We start from the raw sequence: 19,723 nt of genomic DNA on the forward strand, positions 1-19,723 counted from the left end.
AGGCTTCACACATGCTCAGAGAAGCCCCCTTTGAACCACAGTTCCCAGCATGTGCCCACGCTTGGCCTCGGATCACGATGCAGCTTCAGCACAGCTCTGACATCAGCCCAGGAGACTCTCCCGTCACGCAGGCTGTTCGTACGATGGCTGCCACTCCCAGCAATAGTTTACTCATGGGGCTGGGGGGTTGCGGTGCTGTCAAACTGCAGGTGTAGACAGGAGGCTGCAGCCTGAGCTCGGACGTCTGTGCTGCAATTAAAGAGCCCCGGAGCCCAGAGCCCAAGTCCACGGGCCAGTGCAGGTGTTTAACTGCACCATACCCAGTGAATGTTCACTGACAGCCTGAAACACGGCCCAGGAGCAGAAAGCTGACCGATCAGCAGCCTGGCCACAGTGACAGCTTCCTCCACAGCTGCACAAGGCTGTGATCTGACAGCTCTTGGGCAGTGAAACCCTGGCAGCTCTGCTAGTGCTGCCAGGCAGCACCCAGCCTGCCCCATGCCTGCAGGAGGTGGTCTGGGGAAAAGCCTGTCACCAGCATGCTGCTTACTGCCACTCTGCCTGCCAGATTTGCTTTTGGCTTGGAGGCAGCCTGCCCCATAGCACACACTGCTCTATATAGCACCTGGCTGCATCCCCTGGAGAGGACACCCCAGACAAAGCAGGTCATCTATACCAGCTCTGCATGCTGCCTTTTGTGGGCAACCCCCACTGCCCAGCTCATCCCAGAACAGTTCACTCAGACCTGCCGCAAACGGACAGCTGCTGCTGCTACAGAAACATGCCAGGTTCCCAGGCAGGTAGCCCCCAGCCTGGGAGAACGTTCTACTGGCAGCAGGCCACGAGAGTGACCAACGGCAGGATCTGGCCCAGACACAGCCTGACAGCTGTTACAGCCAGCGATGGACACAGGCCTCATGGTCTCGCTGGCTCACAGTGCGTCAGGGTGGAGCTGTCGCAGGCAGACCTGTGCAGATGCTGGGCTGTCTCTGAATAACTTGGCTCTAGCTAAAGGGTCTCTTTTGGAACAGATATTTTTCATTGGGAAACAAAGATCAGCGATGCAGAAAGCCTGACGGGCTCATGCAGAGGGCCCGAGGAATTGGATTAGTGGACAGTTTCCAGGTGGCAAGGCAGGAGGAAGCACTTTAGGCTAAGAATTGGCCATGCAAGCCACACTGAGACAGGCAAAATCCAGGCTCAGGCCTTTCCAGCTGGAAGGACCCACCAAAGAAGGAGGAGAGGTACCCGACGGAGCCCACGGACACTGCTGCTGTGCCCAGGGCCGAGGAGGTAACAGCTCAAAGGCCTTCAGACATGAGTCATGCAGCATCAGCTGTACCAGCCTCCATGTGCGTGTTCTGTATTTGCTCTTTAATCCACTGGGCAGCTCCTGATCTTGTTCCATTCCACCAGTGCCTGCTGTTGGCTGGAATAAACCCCACCCTTGGCACACACCTGTATGCCCTCGCCTGTGATTGCCCGGGACGGCAGACACGCCCAGTGGGGTGTTTATTCCTCGGGATTACAGTTTGCCGTGGTAAGTGAAATGGAGTCCTGCTCTAGCCACCCGGGAAAGAGGCAATATTGTGATTGACACAGTGAAGAGTGTCCAGAGACAAGCTGGTGCTAATGAGCCTGCTAGCCTGAGTAAGCAGGTACAATCAGTGTGGATCAAGACTCTGTGCATATGCCCAACCCTTCAACTATTCTCCTGGCAGACGCAGACCCAGACTGTACTCCTGCACTTCACTCATTAAGCACCTGCTCTCAGTGTCAGCCTGCCTTCCTCACACGCCAGCCGTTTGGCTCACCCCTCCTCCTATACATCAAGTTATTGCAAGGCAGCTACTGCAGCCTTGGTGAAAACTAAAGAGTGCAGACCTCCTTACTCCTGGTCCTCCGTGCCTCCTCCAGCGTGCACCCCTCCACACCCCTTCCTGCGGCCCATGACTGAACCTCGCTGCGCTGCAGGATGGCAAAGGAAAAAGCCAGCAGCTTCCATCTCACTGACCCCCTGCAATCCAGGCTGGGAGGAGGAGGAATATTCTCAAACCAAAGTTTAGAGCTCTCGAGAGCCTCTGCCAATGCAGAGAAGATTCGGATGCACATTAGCCCTTGGCAACGTGGCCTGCAACTGAACAGATCCTAAAGCTGATGGGTGGCAATAACCCCTCCCAGACTGTTCTGCCTCCCCGCAGATGGAGCCATCCAGGAAAGGCCCCTCCAGGCTCCAGCAGTAAGCCCGTTGCAGGTTACACCTTTGACTAATCCAGGGCCTCCCAGCTCTAAACTGCCAGTGCTCAGTAACAATCCCTTAGGACGCTCAGCATCACCTCCCGTCCCCAATGCAGCTGGGAGGCAAAGCAGCAGGCAAACTGGGCTGAGGTTGGGCCTTTCAGACCAACAGCAGGCCCGGATGTGCACTCTCGGACTCCCCTCGCTGGCAGCCCGCCCTGCAGCCTGGGAATGGCTCAGTGGCAGAGAGTCTGGAGGACAGCCAGGCATGGGGCAGAGAGGCAGTGCCGATGCCAGGCACTGAACCCCTGGAGGAAGAGGATCTCCCGTGTCAGGTTTGATTCTGGGAAGGGGAAACAGGTGAACAAAAGAGCGTGTGTCTGTGGGGGAGCTGCCGAGCCAGCGCCTCCTGGCCGCAGCGCAAGCCTGGAACGCTGAGTGATAAATGGGCGAGCTGAACTCGAGCTGAAGAGAACAAATTCTTGGCATGGCCCACGTGGAGGGAGAAGGCACAGAGCAGCGCCTCTGTCCCGAGCAGCTGAAACAGAACCTGCCAGCAGCCCCAGGCCACAGGATCGGACCAGGGGCATAGCCAGCGTTCGCTCCCTCTCCATGGGCTGAGGTGGGGAGTGTGCTGCAACAGGGCTGGGTCTAGGGGTGGGACAGCAGGAGGGTCACCTGGATGCTTGGGGGGCAGGGTGCCTAGAGTCCCTCTATAGTGCTGCCCTGTGGCCTCCCCTCCTGGGAGGGACTGGGGAGGCACGGAGTAGCCCCTCCAGAATTAGAGCGGTGTCAGAAAAGGGGTTTAAAATGGGGACCGAGAAGGGGAAATGATACAGGGCCGCTATGGCTAATTCTGAAGGGCCATACAAGGAAAACAGCAGTGTTGGAGAAACTGAGGCAGCACTGAAAGCTACCGTCCACCAGAACTGCTGTTGGGGATCAGACCGAGGGTCCATCCAGCCTCCTACAGTGGCTGGGACCAAATGTTTCAGAAGGTGCAAGATCCCCAGCGTGGGAAATAATGGAACAAGCAGAAGTGTTTTGCAATCCACACATCTGTTTTCTTTTACCTCTCGTCTAATGGCGTGGTGGGTAGATGTTCCCATTCTGCTGAGGAGGGGCCAGGACTTTATTCCCGCAGAGCAAGTGGGCTCAGCGATATCGTGGGGCAGCGAACTCCAGATCAGGCACTTAGGGAAGGGGCAGCACGGATTGTGTATCCCCAAGGCTGATGCAAGTCGGGGGATTCTGAAGTCACCACAAATCTCAGAGTGGGTGGCCATGGTGCAGGAGTTCTTTGTTAAACAGGCCAGAGGGTGAAGACAGCAAGACTGTTTCCTCTATCCCTAGCAAACAGCCCCAGAGCCTCGGCTGAGGAGTCTCATGGTCTGGTGCACCAGCTCCCTAGAGCTCACAGCTCCTAAGGAGATCGTTCCCGAGGCAGGGAACACCCATAGTGAACACTGGAGGGATCTCACAGCACCACCGCTAGCTGACTGGTTGCTACTGGACAGCACTACAAGGCAGGTCAACACCCCAGCCTACAAGCGCAGGACCCTCCCACCCAGCCAGCTCCACCTGCTGGAAGTGACCTCTCCTCTGCTCTCTTTGCACTTTGAGATTCATCTTCTGCAGTAACCCTGGTTTACATCACATTTGGGCCAAAAAGCAGCATTAACTGTTTTCCTTTACAGGAACGACATAGCTACCAGGCTCATTTTCAGACCTTTCCACCTTCCTGAACCGCTCCTGTATTAGCTGTTCAATATGAACTCCCCACTCACCTCTGCCAGGTACGTCACTGCTCCCAACCCCCTCCCATCAACCTCTCTCCCCCACTCCACTGTGACGTCAGACCCAGGCTCTGGGCGTAAAGGAACTGCTTGAGAGGGAACAGTTACTGTGATCTGCAGGAGATGTCCTGGGTTGTCCCAGGAGGAAGAGACCTATGAAGTGCAAGTTGGCAGCTGTGTTGAAAAAAGAGGTTTGTGGTCTTGAAAAGCAACCACTGACCATACGTAGCGTCCGAAAGGCAGAGTATTTATTGGACAGCCAGACAGGCAGCACCACCAGGTACAACCAGGGGAGAAATCTGCAATGAGGAAGCCAGAGAGCATTTGAGATTGGTAGTTGTGTCCTCCAGAGGAAAGCAGCAGGAGAGAGAAGCTGAGCTGTCTTGTGACTAAGAAAGAGACCAGGAGGGACTCAGAGCTAGAATTACTATGCAGCATGGTGGCCAGGGAAACATCTGAGGCAGCACAGAACTACAGGGGCCATACCTGAGGACGGCTGTTCAGCTCAAATCGACAACAGGCAATCCTCACTGAGGACTCCATATTATGACAACTGGACAGCAAGACCGTGTGCTGTTTTCTGGAATGAAGCCAAGGGGATCAGGCTGGAAGGGATTCTGAAAGCAGCAGGCCAATATGCATATTTGTCATGAATCACCAGTGGAATCTTGTCACCTGATGCCATGTGGCTGGTACACTTCAGAGATCTTGGAAGGGAGCTGAAGGAAAGGAAAGTCCAAGTAATCTCAAAATTTCCTGTCCCATGATCAAAGGAAAAGCAGACAGCAGAAGATACTGGAGGTAAGTTATTGGTAGGTAAGTAGAGGGTCATTATGGGGAAAAGTGGCTGCATATGGCCCAGTGCACAAGTACAGAGCCAATCATTAAAACGAGCTATGCGAAGGGAAGGCGGTAAGGAGACGACAAGCACAAACGATCAAACACACCACTCAGACTCAAGGTGTATGAAGGGAATAGGTTCTTTGCCCACATCCTAGTGTTAGGAGCCTGGATAACAAACAGGAAGAATTAGAAACTCTCGTATACAAGGACAATTCTCACAGTCGGTGTTTCCGAAAGCTGGTGTGAGGCTCTGCAGGACTGGAATGCTAGAGTCCCTGGCTACAACCCATGCAGACTGGGCTGGGCGAGTGGGAAGAGTGAAGCACCCTTCACCAGAAGGCGCATTTCACGGCTCAGAGTTACCGGAGACCTGGAAACACAGGATCTCAACTGCATGTGGATCAGTATTCCAGCAAGGTGGCAGCTGGGAGACCATAACGGACCCTAAATCACTTCATTGTGCTGGGGTCTCAGGCTGCCCGTTGCAAGATGACCTTGAGTTTCTGCAGATCAGATACTTTTCTAATAGGTTTTTACACCCACCTAGAGAAACAGCAGGAGGGTGGAAGGAGGAGGGGGTGCTAGAGATGGACAAGCCCCCTTCAATGGCCTACAATATATCCCCTCCTGGAATGGGGAGCACAGAGTAATTCAATATTAGGTCTCTTCCTGATGGTTAGACTAACTGAGCTCTGAACTAAAAGTTAGCGATTGCCTTAGTTATGAAGAATTATGAGCTGGCTACAACAGCCCAGGCACCAATATCAGCAAATGAAGCGGAACGTTCTGAGCCAAGCCGACTGGGAGGAAAGAGGTCGGCACGACTGAGAATGGGGAGTTCGGACACTTTCCTCGATGCCAGGATAGGCACAGAGTCTCAGTCAGGTAAAGTGCTACTTCAAGTGAAAACTACCCTGGTGACTGAAAGAAAAAAAAAAGTGTGTGTGGGGGAGGGGGAGTGGAGTTTTTATATAGATAAATGGAGGGAGGGGGCCAAGGGCCATGGCTACAAGTGAGGTTAAGCACTACAGATAATTGTGTCAATTGCCAGTGGTATCAATTAAATACCCATGACAGAGTGAAGGGCAGCAAGGAGGACGTTTTCAAGAGAGATACTGCAGGCTGCTGGCCTGTCTCCCGTGCCAGGAAGCATTAACCACCACTTCCAGAGCCCACTCAGGCCTTTCTTCAGGGCACCAACAACCTGCAGCAACCCGCCCAAAAGAGTTCAGCATAAACCCCACAGCTTCCTTGCCAGGCACCTCTCCCTCCACCTGCCTAGGAATCCCACTGCCCACCACAGCCCCCAGGCTGCTTCCTGCAGCTCCCCTCAGCCCAGGCATTCAGCCTTTCTAGGAAGCGGCACTGGACCCTCTCCCGGCTAATCACTCCCCACAGCAGGTTTTAATGGACACTGTCTCCAAAGAGGGCTGGCTGAGGGCGGTCTGCCCTGCTGCCCATATTCAAGAACTAGAGGAATTCGAACACCACAGAGGCCTGGTGCTAGATGGAGAAGGTAGAATTGTCAGAACGACGCAGAAAAGATGGAAGGGTCAGAAGGATCCACACATGGATCTAGGTGCCCAAGCAGGGCTAGGTCTAAGGATGAGCAGTTTCCCTGGGCACCATCTTCAAGAGGCTGCTGCATTGTTTGTTTTTTAATGTTTTCTGCCCTGGTCTATGTCCCAATTTTAGGTGATCCCTGAACCCCCTGCTCAGCTGCTGCATAGCCCTGTAGGCAGCTATGTTTCTGCTGTCACGGTTCCCAAGGCACCTACATCGGGACACATGTGCCTGCTGCCTCACAGTAGGTGTTGGGACGCCTATCCCCCATCCGAGCCATGAGCCAGGTGAATAGTGGGCATGCCTCCGCCTGTCTTCTCCAAGGGCCGGCCTCGGGCGGTGAGAACGCCTAACTCTGCACAGAACAGTGGGCGGGAAGCCAGCTGCCTCCAGCAGAACCTTCAGCCCAGGGCTTAGAGCACTCCCCCAGGGTAGTGGAGACCCCACCATCGGCCCTCCTCTGTCTGAAGGCGTCTCTCCCATCTCGGGAGTCTAACCGCTGAGTGACGGGATACCCCGACGTCAGTCTCTCTTGCTGAAGACGTTCCACTTGAATTCAATATTACCTGGGCCAGAGAAAGTGGGAGAGACGATCTCGCCCAGTGGTGGGGGGGGTTCACTTGTGAGGTGGAAGACCCCTGGTCAAGTCCCTTCTTCTCCCCAGGCAGAGGGAGGAAATTGAACTGGGGACTCCTACATCCTGGGAGAGTGGTCTAATCACTAGACTAAAGGTTATAAGGGAGGCCCCTCCCTGACCCTCCTCGGCAGTTTTGTGCACAGTTAGGTAGGTGCCTAAGTTATTTCGTGCAAGAACAGCTTAGGTACCAGGGCAGCCTGACTCCTGGTAGGGGACTGCTAGCAGAGAGGGGCACCACTGAGAAGGACCCCCTCTCCTCAGCCTCTCCCCTGGGCTAGCTTCAGCAGGGCTTTTGGGGATCCCAGTCTAAGGTGCTGTGCTCTCCCCGTTCATCATATAGTGAGCCTGGACCCAGAGCTCAGGGTCCTGTGCAGCACAGGGATTTTCAAGGCACCTGACACTGCCTGTGTCCCTTTGGGCATCTGGGCCTGAGTGGTAAGCCACATTTCTGTTCTCTGCTGGGGACAAAGCTGGACACACTTTTCCAACAGTTAAAGAGGATGTTAAACAGCATCTACTAATGTGAAACGTTCTTAAGTTTGCAGGACCAGATAACTTGCATCATGAGTGTTTTAAAAAATGGGGAGGAGCTGCCTGGACTGTTAGTTTTTAATAATTTTTGGCAAACTTGGGAAGTTCCGGAAAGTTAGTTGATTTTGTGCCTATCTTTAAAATTACAAGCCAGATAGCTCTTCCACTATTTTGCTTCTTGGGATGGATGTCAGGCTGACGTGGGACTGCAACTAGAGACAGAAATCTAATTAATAGAAGTCAACATTGTTTCATGGGAGATAGGTCTCGCCAAGTCCTTTATATATCTTTTTTTTTTTAATGAGGAGATTACAAGTTTGGTTAATAATGGTGACAGCAGTTACACTACTTTGATTTCTGGGAGCCATTTGATTTAGCATCATGTAACATTTTGATTAAAGTATTAGCCAGTTTCTAATCCAGTTAATGTCACTTTAAAAAAAAATGTGATCTGCTAGATCTGACAGTGTGTTAATGGGACATCTGTAGTGGAACCCTGCAGAAACCTGTTCTTAGACCAATGAGATTTCATTCCTTTATCAGTGATCAGGAAGATGATATGAAATCACCGCTGATGAGCTTTACAACTGACAACGATTGATAGGGTGCTAAACTACACAAGGACAGGTCGTTGACACAAAACAAGCTGGACTGTTTACCAACCAGAGTACATTCAGACATGCATTTTGGTATGGCCAAATGCAAGGTCACAGATCTAGGAACAAAGAATCCTCTAACTGTGGCTGGCGTGTATCGGGGACTGTATCCTGGAAAGCAGTGGGGAAAAGTGCAATGCTGGCTCAGAGGGCTAATGAAATCCTTGAATGCTCAGTACACAGTTCAGCGGAGCACTTAAACCTACGACTCAAGGAGCCCAATCTATGCAGTTTATCAGGGAGAAGGTAAAGCGGTAATTTGATCACACTCTGTAATTACCTACAGAGGGAGAACAGCTCTGATGCTAGAGGGCTGCAATCCAGGAGGAAATGTGGAACAGGTTGGTTCCAGTGGGTGGAAGCTGAAGTCAGCAGAGTTCAGACTGGAAATAAGACCTTGTCCGAATAATGAGGGTCATTCACCATTGGAACAGGTGGGCAAGGCAGGGCCGCTGGCAGGGCTGGCTGCCTGTCCAAGAGTTGTGCTCCAGCTCAGGCACCAGTTATTGGGATGGATGCAACAGAGTCAGTCTGAAATCCTCTGGCCAGGTCAGGCTAAATGAGCCCATTCAAAATGAGACCGTCAGGGCCCAAAGGGACATGAAAATAGAGCTGCTCAGGAATTTTCTGACTGGGTTTTTTTTTTTTTTTTGATGGAAAATGTAGTTTAGACAATGTTGAAATTTGGGGGTTGGGGTTTCCCAACTTTTTGTATCTCTGCCTGGTGGGTTCCTAAACCACTGGGCTACAGAACCGGTCTCACCCTGTCACTCTCAGATTGTTCCGGAAATACTGAACTAGTGATTGGGCCAGAGAGAAGGACTCCGTAGCCTGGTGTTTAGGGCCCCTCACAGAGGCAGCAGGCCGAGGGTCCAGTCCCCCTTTCATTATAATCCAGAGAGAAACAGCTTCCACTGGAGAGAATGAGGCAGCCCCACCTCAGACTATCCCACAGATGGGCCTGTGTTTCTCCAGCCATGAGAGTATAAGTGAGGGTCAACACCGGAGCCAGAAGCTGCATTCTCTTGGCTGCTCCTTCCTCTCCCCTTTTGCATGTGTTTGTCTTGCGAAATGTGATTGGACTTTAACAGGAGCAACAAAACCAACAGCTTCAGCCCATCTCTACTAACGTCTGATCTTTGCCCCAACAGGACAGTTATTCCCATCTTTACACCAGCAAAGGGACTGTCAGCCAAAGGTGTTTTCCTTCTAAAGACTCTCTCCAGCTAAAGGGAAAGGAACAAGGGCGGAGGCCTGACTTAACACCTTACATTTGAAGGATTTTAACTGGGTTGCCTTCTTCTGTATCTTTGCTAAAAGGTTAAAATCACATGTAATGCTGTGTTTGCCATGGGACTAAGCAGGCAGAGATCTCCATGTACCAGCCCCCGAGCTTTGTTTAACACTGCAATGTTGGACAGTGGCAGGGTCTTGTTAGCACCTGTTAGTCTTTGGGCCCATATAGTCCCTCTAACCTCCTGTCTTATCGCAGGTGTCAAGGTTCCTCCCCCATGCTGAACTTTAGGGTACAGATGTGGGGACCTGCATGGACACTTCTAAGCTTAATTACTAGCTTTGATCTGGTAACACTGCCACCATCCAGAAATTTCAGTGTTTGGAACACTTCCTGTCCCCCGAAAACCTTCCCCTCTCTGGGCAGCCTTGAGAGGCTTTTTCACCAAGTTCCTGGTGAACACCAATCCAACCCCTTGGATCTTAACACAAGGAGAATGTAACCATCCCCCCCGCTCCTTTCCCCCACCAATTCCTGGTGAGTCCAGATCCAATCCTCTTGGATCTTAAAACAAGGAAAAATCAGTCAGGTTCTTAAAAAGAAAAGCTTTTAATTAAAGAAAGAAAAGTAAAAGTTCTCTATAAAATCAAGATGGAAAATACTTTACAGAGTAATCAGATCCATATAGCCCAGAGGAACCCCCTCTAGCCTGAGGTTCAAAGTTACAGCAAACAGAGGTAAAATCCTTTCAGCAAAAAGGGAACACTTACAAGTTGAGAAAACAAAAATAAGACTAACCCGCCTTGCTTGGCTGTTACTTACAAGTTTGAAATATGAGAGACCAAATCTTTCTGAATCAGAGAGCCTGGATTGACGTCTGGTCCCTCTTAATCCCAAGAGCGAACCACCCCCAAACAAAGAGCACAAACAAAAGACTTCCCTCCACCAAGATTTGAAAGTATCCTGTCCCCTTATTGGTCCTCTGGTCAGGTGTCAGACAGGTTCACTGAGCTTCTTAACCCTTCACAGGTAAAAGACATTAACCCTTAACTATCTGTTTATGACAGCAGGCCATTCCATTCACCCAGGTACCCCTGAACTGAATCCCATTGTTTGTGATTGGCTAAAGCCTGCTCTAGAAACATCCAGTGTTGAAGACTCCAAGAGACGGGAGACCTATGCTTTCCCTTGGTCATTTATGTCACTGGCTACGCTCACCCACTGTCGATGTAGCTGAGGTCAAAGTTCTGTGTAACCAGATGAATTTGCTCAGATTCATTTGTTTATTTTCAATAAATCTTGGAACACAAGGGAACTGTCAGAAGACAGGAAGAAACTATGTTATGCCAATATTTAAAAAGGGAAGGCAGGGTGACCTGGGTAGGTCTACGCTGTGAGGCTGTATAAAAAGGAAGGGGACCGTCTTCACTAATATTGTCATAGCTGTTATACAATTGCCATAAATCTTCTACAAAGTCTGCCTTGCAAGGTATCAGCACATCTCAGGGAAATGTGTGAACCGTCATTGGGTATGAAGATAAGAAATTTTATGGTTTCTGAACATGCTTGTTTCTAAAGATGATGTGTTCCTGGATAACACCCACAAGACACGTGGACACCAAGACTAGCCAATAACGTGTTGATGGGCATTAAGGAGAATCAACTCTTCCAGCGGACCCAGGGGTGTGCACAAGAATAAAAATTTGGCTGCATATGGACTGGCACTTTGTGCCCCTAGCAGCCAGAGGAGCTCTTTCCCCACCACAGCCCCAGGGCCGATAGAGCTGGATCTCCCACCCCAGGGCCAGAGGAGCTAGCTCTCCCCACCCCAGGGCCAGAGGAGCTCTGTGCCCCCACTGATTGGGGGGGGGGGAAGGCCCCCGCTTTCCCCATCCCCTGAGTGAACCTCTCCCGAAGATGCCTCAGAGCACAGACAATGGAAACCCCATGATTCATCAAGGCACACAAAGCATGTGATGCAAAGCTCTGCATTTGAGCCATGGACTGGGGGTGGTGGTGACATCACCTCCCAGCCTCATTCCTGCCCCACTTCTCTGGACTGTGATTTCCAACCAGGAAAGCTTTGAACAATGGACTGAGGACCCCAATCTTTTGGGTAAACCAGAAAGACGTATTGCAAGCTAGCAGATATATCACTACTGCTATTGTACTGATCTACAGACTCTGCAATCAACTGTAATATATACGATTCACTTTAAAAACAAAAGGTTTTATTAATAAAAAGAGTTATTAAAAGGTTCGTTTACTAGAGGATTGGCATCACCAGGGTTTTTTGGGGAGATCCTGAAGTCCAGATTGACCCAGGGTGAGTGGGTGCCTCTCTGGAAGAACCTAAGATGCGATGAACTTTGGTTTTAAACAGCCTTTCATCATAAAGCCTGGCTTGTCTGGGTGTTGCATGAGGGGCGAGGCCTGAGGGAGACTGTCTGTGGCTTCATAACAAGCAGTAGAGTATTTTGGAAGGACATTTGTTCCTGGCTTGGTGAAATCTTATGCTAGGGCATACCACCAGTTTGAGGAACATGCTGCTGGCATACTGTCCAGTTCTGGTGCCCACAATTCAGGAAGGATGTTGATGAATTGAACAGGGTTCAGAGAAAAGCCACAAGAACGATTAAAGCTTAGAAAACCTGCCGTCCAGGTGATAGATTGAGCTCTTTGAGTCTGTTTAGCATAAAGAGGCGGCTAAGGGGTGACTTGATCACAGTCTGTAAGTACCTGCATGGGGAACGGAACTGAATAACAGACTCTTCAATTTACAGAGAAAGGTCTAACCTGATCCAGTGACTGGAAGTTGAAGCTAGACACATTAAAACCAGAAATAAGGAGTTATTTAAAAAAAACAAACACACACCATGGACAGTAGTTAGCCACTGAAAATCACCGAGGGTATTGATGTTCTGTATTGACCGTGTGGAATGCTGCAGAGAGGTCCAGGAGGATGCGAATGGATGTCTGACCACCTTCCAGCCACTGACAGCAGCAGCTCATCCAGCAGTGCTACTGCAGCTGCTGGCGTCCCAGGTCCTGGCTGCAGTTCAGACTGGGCCAGCTCTAGTGAACTGCCTGTGGCTAGAGGAGACTGAAGGGGACCTCTGGCCAGCACCTCTGGCAGTTAGTTTCAAACTCTGCCAGGTGCTTGAGCAGTTCATTTGCCCTCCAACGTGCACAGCTTCGCAATCAACCAACATTGAATTTCACCTGCCATCATCATTTTGAGTAGGTCCTGACACAGCCACCGTGACAATCAAGCAACATCTTAGGCCCAGCCAACCATCTGGGGCTGAGCTCAGGGGCTGAGTCCGAGTCTCTGCTGGAGCTGCCATGTCCACGCAGCTGTTTTTGGCAGGCTAGCTTGAGCCCACTTAGTGCAAGCCCCTAAGGGCAGCAGCTCAGCTGTTCCCAGAGCCCTTCCCTGGGCTCCCGGCATCCTGCAGCTTTTTCCTGAGCTTAAGCCATTTGGAGTCTTGCAGGAGCGGTTGTGCCCAGGGCTTCCATTCCACTGTCCAGAGTGCGAGGATGGATCTTCTCTCTCCCTGCCCCCTCAGTGTCTTCGCAATACAGGCAAAGAGCTGTGCTCTTTCCCAGGACAAGAGAGTTAATGCTTCCTTTGCCACCATGGGGCATGCCGGTCCCATCCTATCACACCCTTCTCGTTTGGAGCAGATAAATCAGTAGTCAGGCTCCCCACGCATCCAGGGGTGAGGTTTGTGCACCCTACTTACAAGTTACTGACTAAGAACTGCTAAACACAAGGAGTTGCAACAGCCCCATAAGGGTGCCACTGTCTTCACTTGCTTCCCAAAGCACACTGCAGCTGCCTATGGACACCTGGAACCCAACTAGGGCCAGGAGCAACTACCTGCCTGCAGCACATCTGCCAGCTCTGCCCTCCCACCCGTGTGGATCCTGCCTCTCTGCCCTCAAGCAGATGCCCCCATGACCCAAAAACATGCAGGAGGGATGGCCACAGGAACCCCTGGAGTCTGCTACCACAATTGCCCAATCCTGGTTTAAACGATCTGTTTTAAAGAGATCTGTCTGCGAGAGACAGACCACCACCACCCCCACTCCCACCCCAACACATGCCCCAGAGATCAGCAACACAGCCTGGAATCTGGCAGATTCCCAGCTCAGAGCCGTACCACTTGAGCTGCTGGAGGAACTGCTTTCTGCTCTGTGGACCAGCAGAAGAGGCTTTTACCACCTGTTCCCATTGGGTTACACAGCTATTGTATTCTAAAACTGCTCTATAAACAAGCAGCCCCTCCGTCTATCCGCTCCCATCTGACTCAGTGCATGACACAGCACCACCGAGCAGCAAAATGCAGCTTCTCGTAGCTTTCACACAGCCTGCAACAAGGGTCCAAAAGTGGGATACTCCTGGAAATAAACTGTGAATGCCACTTGAACCACAGGCCAGCACTGCTGCACCCACAGTAGAGAAAATCCTGCCTTTACACACTGCATCGGTAACTTGTGGAACTCACTGCCCAACGAGAATCTCCTGAGCAAGTGAATCCCGAAGGAAAGAGCTGCTAGCCAGAGGCTGGCTGTGCACGCCACACGCTCCTGCGGCTGGCATTGTGTAAGAAGAGAGGAGCCGCACTACCCTGCCTCAGGCCGCCCCATCCTGAAGGCATGGGGCGGGGGAGAGACATGGCTCTCCATGGCTTGGGTCAGACAGAGGCCCCCACCTCTTCCTGGGGACTGCGTGCCTCTGTCTGAGGGAGTGACACACACAGAGCCAGAACCTGTTTGCCAGGCATGTGCCCTGAATTAACTCACCAGGGAATGGGGTTACTTATTATGCAAATGCTAAATTGATTTGATGCCCGTCCTGCCTTAATGAAGCACTTGGCATCTGACCCTGAAAAGAGGTCAGGGCCAGGGCACAGCCACAAACTGACCTGGGTCACCAGCTGCAACTGGAGCCACAAGGAAATGCCAGCTAACAGCAAACACTGCAGACCTGCAGAGTGTCCCTTCCAGGCCCTGGGGCGAGAACACCTCGTTCCACTCACTGATTCACAATGCAAGACAAGCAATGCCACGCACAGGCCTTACGCGACATGCTCTGCCGCATCCCAGGTCAGCATGCTGCATCGGAGAGCTGGAGTCATGGCACTTTGGGAATGCCAAGGGACCTGCCAGAGACATGCACATGTTCAGATGCAGGCGACCATCCATGTGCCCAGGAACCCGACAAGTGTGCACACGCAATTCACGCACAGCAGCTTTCAGCAAAGAACACTTGCTTGCTCTTCCCTCCCTAGCACAGCCTGTATCTGCTGCCACCTCGACCTTCACTCAGCTGAATCATTCACACCTGCTTCATTTGTCAGCTCTCACCTTGAGCTCTGTAGCTCCCTCTTGAGTACAGGTGTCCCCGAGAGGCCACTCTGCTCTGCAGCCACCTTCCCAGCTGTATGTGCATGGAAACACCTCCCACCTGCCCATGGCTCCCTAACTGCCAGGGTCATGTTCTGATCCTCCAAGTCAGGCCCAGATAAGTCCCTCTGGCCTCATCTCCTCCCATAGCCAGCTCTCCTTCCCCCCCCCTCCCCCAAGTCTCACCTTCCTCTCTTGGCAAGGCCAGCACCACTCCAGAAACTATGGCACCTCTATCCCATCAGACTGCTGTTGTCGGAAAGAGCCAAAGAGCAACCCCGACTCTTCCTGCAAGGAGCCAGGCCTTGCTCCCTTGGGAAGCACCTGCCCAAACCTTCCCCATATGCCAGCATCACATCAGCTCCTGGACCACGGCTCTTGCCCTGTTGGAGCATATTGTGATTTGCATCAGTCAGTGGGCACGTTCCAGGAGGTATCAGGATCCAAGAAGCCAGGAAGTGCTCATGGAGGCCTACCTCGGCGTGCCCTGCCAGCCCCTGGAGAGGGAAGCCCTGGCCATTACAATAGCTGGCTTGGCACTCTCCAAGGGGTATGGGTGGGTGTGCACATGAATGGCGCCATTTTACCAAAGGGAAAACAGAGGCCCTGGGAGATTCACTAACAAAGTTAAGGGCAGAGCTGGAGCTAGGACCTTGCCCTCCTCACTGGTGCACACTTGCTCCCATAAAAGGGCATCTCACAGTGTTCATTGGCCCTGGCTCAGCTTCACCATCAGACAGGTAAGCACGGCCCTGTGGTACCAGCAGCACACCAGGCTTCAGCGAGCAAGAGGGAAGTGCCAGAGACTCATCCCCGGCAGCAGCACAGCCCCAGGCTAGCCAGTCGTGCAGCTGTCGGCATCACACTGGAGACACCATCTTTGAGGAACAATTCTCGTGGGGCTCGGGCCGGTTTCATTGTGACAGAGACTCCCTGGCTCGGGCTGTACCGGGCCTCAAGGCCCTGCAGGGTGGGAGGGTCTCTGAGCACAGGCCCAAGCCCTGAAGTCTGCACAGCAAAGAACCAGCCCCGCAGCCCGAGCCTCTTGAGGGCGAGTCGGCTGGCCCGGGGCAGCCATGGGTTTCTCTTTGTGTCGTAGACGTACAGTCCGTCAGCCAGGGAAGCACTTCTAAGTGCAAGTCCAAGCTCGGCTGGCCCAGCTCAGAGAGCAGGAGCCTGGGACGGGGGCGCCTGTCTGCTTGGCTGGGCCAGGCAGAGATCACCACGCGCAGGAAGAGGTGGAAGGAAGGGGTTATTATGGGGTAGCCAGTGATAGGCCTTACTCACAGAGTGGGGACAGTTACTGTCCCAACCTCTCACCCTCAGGGCCAGTCAAGGGCCATGTGATACAAGTGTAACTTCCTCTGGGTGCTGGGAGGAACACTTGGAGTTGAGGCTACACCACCCCCTGCACAGGAGCCTTCCGACAGCCAAAAAGCCCCCGAGCTGACCCCAAACACACCACCATACCCTGCTCCAAGGGGCATCCTGCCTCCCTCAGTCCCAGGCACAGCAGCAGCCCACACAGTGGGCTGGATCACCATGTCCCTCACAATCAAGCCACGTGCAGATCCAGGACACCACACTGCAGGCGTGGGAACCAGCCCGTCTCACTTTGAGCCTTCAGAACCCAGGCTCTGCTGCACAGGCCAGGTGGGCCCTTTCCACAGGAGTCCTTATGCAGGAACCTGTGTGTGAACACGTGCCACTGACATCACACCATTACACCGACGTGCCCACGCAGTCACCCATCCAGCACTGCGGCCAGGTGCACTCACCAACCAGAGACAAGTTCACCAGCTCCTGGCACAAGCAGGCTGCCCAGGAACACAGGCATCCCAGCTGAGGCTGATTAAACATTAACCACCGGGGAGGAGGGAGGCTGCCCTGGGCACAGGATGCCAGGCTCACTCACCTGTGATGAAGACGGCTTTCCCCACCACGGGGAGCCTTCGCCTCTGGGCCACGCATCCCAGGGCCAAGCAGCCAGCGGCGGTGAGCGTGGCGCCGAGTGGCAGAGGCAGGCACACCTGGCACAGGTACTGCAGCAGGACCAGCAGCCCCAGGTGCAGCAGGGCCCGAGTCAGGAGCAGCTGGGAGCGGGAGAGGCGCAGGAGGAGGCTGCCCGCGAAGAGGAGCCAGAGCGAGCCGTAGACCCAGCGCTCCATGGCTCGGGGCCAGCAGTGCCCGGCGTGCGGCACAGGCAGCGGTCAGGCACGGCGCCTACTTATAGCGGGGCCGGCCGGGAGAGGGCGGAGCCGGCCCTGCCCTGCCAATGGGAGGCGGCCCGCGGGCTGGGCTGGCTCTCCGCGCCCCGACACACTCTTGCCCCAAGTTGGCCGCGGCCGGGGCGCGCAGGAGCCCCCGGGACCAGCGCCCGGCCGGCCGCGGAGCCTCTGCCCCCGCCGGCTGCGGGAGCCCTGGCCCGGCCGCGGCTTTCGAAGAATCAAAATGAAAGTGCGCGGCGCGGGGCGCCCTCTCCGCCGCCTCCGCCCCACGTGCGCCCCGGGAGGCCGCGCTGGAGGAGCAGGGGCCGGCCGGGCAGGGGCCGCTCGGGGCTGGGGGCGCAGCGGGCACAGCCCCCCCGGGAGCTCCTCGGCCAAGCGGCGTCTCGCTCTTTTTTTCCTCTTTGGGGGGAGTGGAAAGTGCCCCATTGCCAGCCCTGGAGGGGCGCCCCCCGAGCCAGGGCAAGCCCCCCCGTCCGGGCCCATCTCTGCCAGGCGTTCAGTCCTTGGACTCTGTTGCCACTGTGGGGGAAGCCCAGCTCTCTTTATCCAGGGGGGCCAGCTCTCCTGAGTTTACTGAGAGTCTCCCATCACCGGGTGTGCTTCTGAAAGCCCCAGCTCCTGGAATCAGGTGATCCAAAGAGACTCTCTGCGTTCATTCAATACAAAGTAAAGTGGGTAGAGCCCCTGGCTAACCGCTTGGAACAGTGACCCAAGTGTCCATCCCCCTATGAGCTTATGAACCAGAAGCCACCGAGAGAGCACCCACGGTTGCTGTTTTTGTAATGGGTTGTGATTCTTTATGGGGTGATTGATGGTTCTGTGAAAGGTGGGGTTGAGAATCTTTTAGGTTCTGATAGGACCCTCATCACTGGAGTAGCCAAGAGCCTCACAAATGTTGATGTGTTTATTGGCACAACGCCCCGGGGCAGGGCCTTACCCCTGACTCTCAGGTGGGGACCTCAGGCAGGGAGAGGTCAAGGGACAGTCTTTTAAAGCTTTTTAGGTGCCTGAAGATGGGCTAATATTGTAGCCTAAAGCACTTTGTCCAAAGTCACCCAAGGACCTAAGCCAGATGTCCTGAGTCCTGGGTGAATACCCCAACCCCTGGGCATCCTTCCTGTGGCCCATGGTCTGCTTCACACTGAGCAGTCATCGGACAGTGGCAACGGTTCTCCACCCACCCAGTTTGGATTCAGCTTGGTGAGTAACCCCCTATTCCTCACATATTGTGAACAGTTACCAGCTGTGATCACCTCCCCCAAAGGGGTGTTTGCGAAGCGCGCCGGGAGCATTGGCAGAAACGGTTGTGCGAGGTGAAGGAATTTTGAATGTTGTTATTGAGTGTTTTCTGTGTTGTAAACAACAACACACACAGATTGGATCAAGCTATGGCCGTGCAATGACAAAGAAACGTTCATCCCTGAGAGAAGCATGTAGAATCCCTGCCCAGAACCACCCTGGAAACAAGAGGAGAGATTTTTAAAAACAAGACCGTGTGCAGCGTGAGCTCCCAGCCAGGTCCCTCTGCCAGCGTCTGGGGCTGACCCTTGGGTTGATCAGTAATGTATTCCTACGGGACACATGCATCCATGTCCTTAGTCCAGCCTGCACGGAAGGGACAGATTCCGTTGTCCAAAGTCTCATTAGGCACGTTCCTGCTGACGCTGTTGCTTCCCCTTGAAATAGGCTCCCCTCCCGTTCCTGCGGAGAGACACTGTCCCTCTCCACGCTGTTAGTCTTCGCAGCCAAGCTTCACCTGGGCACCTTCCATATATTAATAGAGCTTCATTCCTGGTGTTCTGCAGCAGGAAGGCAATTAAAGGGTTAACCACAGTCCCACCTCTTGTGCACTCCACCTGTATCCATGTCCCCCCACCAGGGAACCTGCCCAGATTTCAGGCTCCAGGTGAGGATGAGTTCTCTCCTGTGGCAGTGCTGTCTCTACTTTCCTGCAGGCTCCTCCCCTGCTGGGGCCCCTAAATCAGTATGGGGGCATCCTGAGTGATCCCAGGGGCATCTACATCCATGACACTCACTAGGTTGAACCCCACACAGCGAGGCTGGAGTCACGCCTGCCACTCTGCTGGTGGCCCAGAGCTGCACAGCTATGACCCAGGTGGGCCCAGAGCTCTGCCTGCCGCTGGAAGTGCCAGAGATCAAAGGGAAAGCGCTTTGCAGCTTTGCAGGGGATATTCTCATTTACGAAGGCCCAAGCCCCAGTGCTGGTGCAACTTGGGGGATACAGTCCTGGGCTAGGGTAAAGGGACCATCCTCTGCCCCTTTCAAAGTCTGACTTCGCCTCCCGTTGCCACCCACCTCCCCACACCCAGCACTCCCTCCTTTCCACCTGGCTGGTACAGCGGGATTTCCCAGGGGTCTCCTCATGGCAACCAAGCAGACCAGCGGGGCCCATATCCATTAATAGGCCAAGCTGGGTTAGTTCCTTGCTCCTGCGCTGTTATTAGGTGCGAGTACAGGGCAGGGCATCAGCAGACCTGGATTCTATTCCAGGCTGCTGCTGACTGACATGCTGGGCAACCTTGCGCAAGCCACTTCCTCTGGCTGTGCGATGGGGATAATGACCC

At 53.6% G+C, this 19,723-nt stretch overlaps 1 protein-coding gene across 2 annotated transcripts in view; it reads right to left on the reverse strand.

Annotated features, from left to right (window-relative positions):
- The window catches only part of HSD11B2 (hydroxysteroid 11-beta dehydrogenase 2), a 63,381-nt gene extending 46,303 nt beyond the window's left edge, over positions 1-17,078 (reverse strand). For both annotated transcript variants that reach the window (XM_030582137.1, XM_030582138.1), the window contains exon 1: positions 16,826-17,078. In XM_030582137.1, coding sequence (XP_030437997.1) covers positions 16,826-17,078 — 253 coding nt within the window. The remainder of the gene's footprint in view (positions 1-16,825) is intronic.
- Between the last annotated feature and the right edge of the window lie 2,645 nt (positions 17,079-19,723).

Source organism: Gopherus evgoodei, chromosome 12, assembly GCF_007399415.2.
Source record: "Gopherus evgoodei ecotype Sinaloan lineage chromosome 12, rGopEvg1_v1.p, whole genome shotgun sequence".
Classification (NCBI taxonomy): domain Eukaryota; kingdom Metazoa; phylum Chordata; order Testudines; family Testudinidae; genus Gopherus; species Gopherus evgoodei.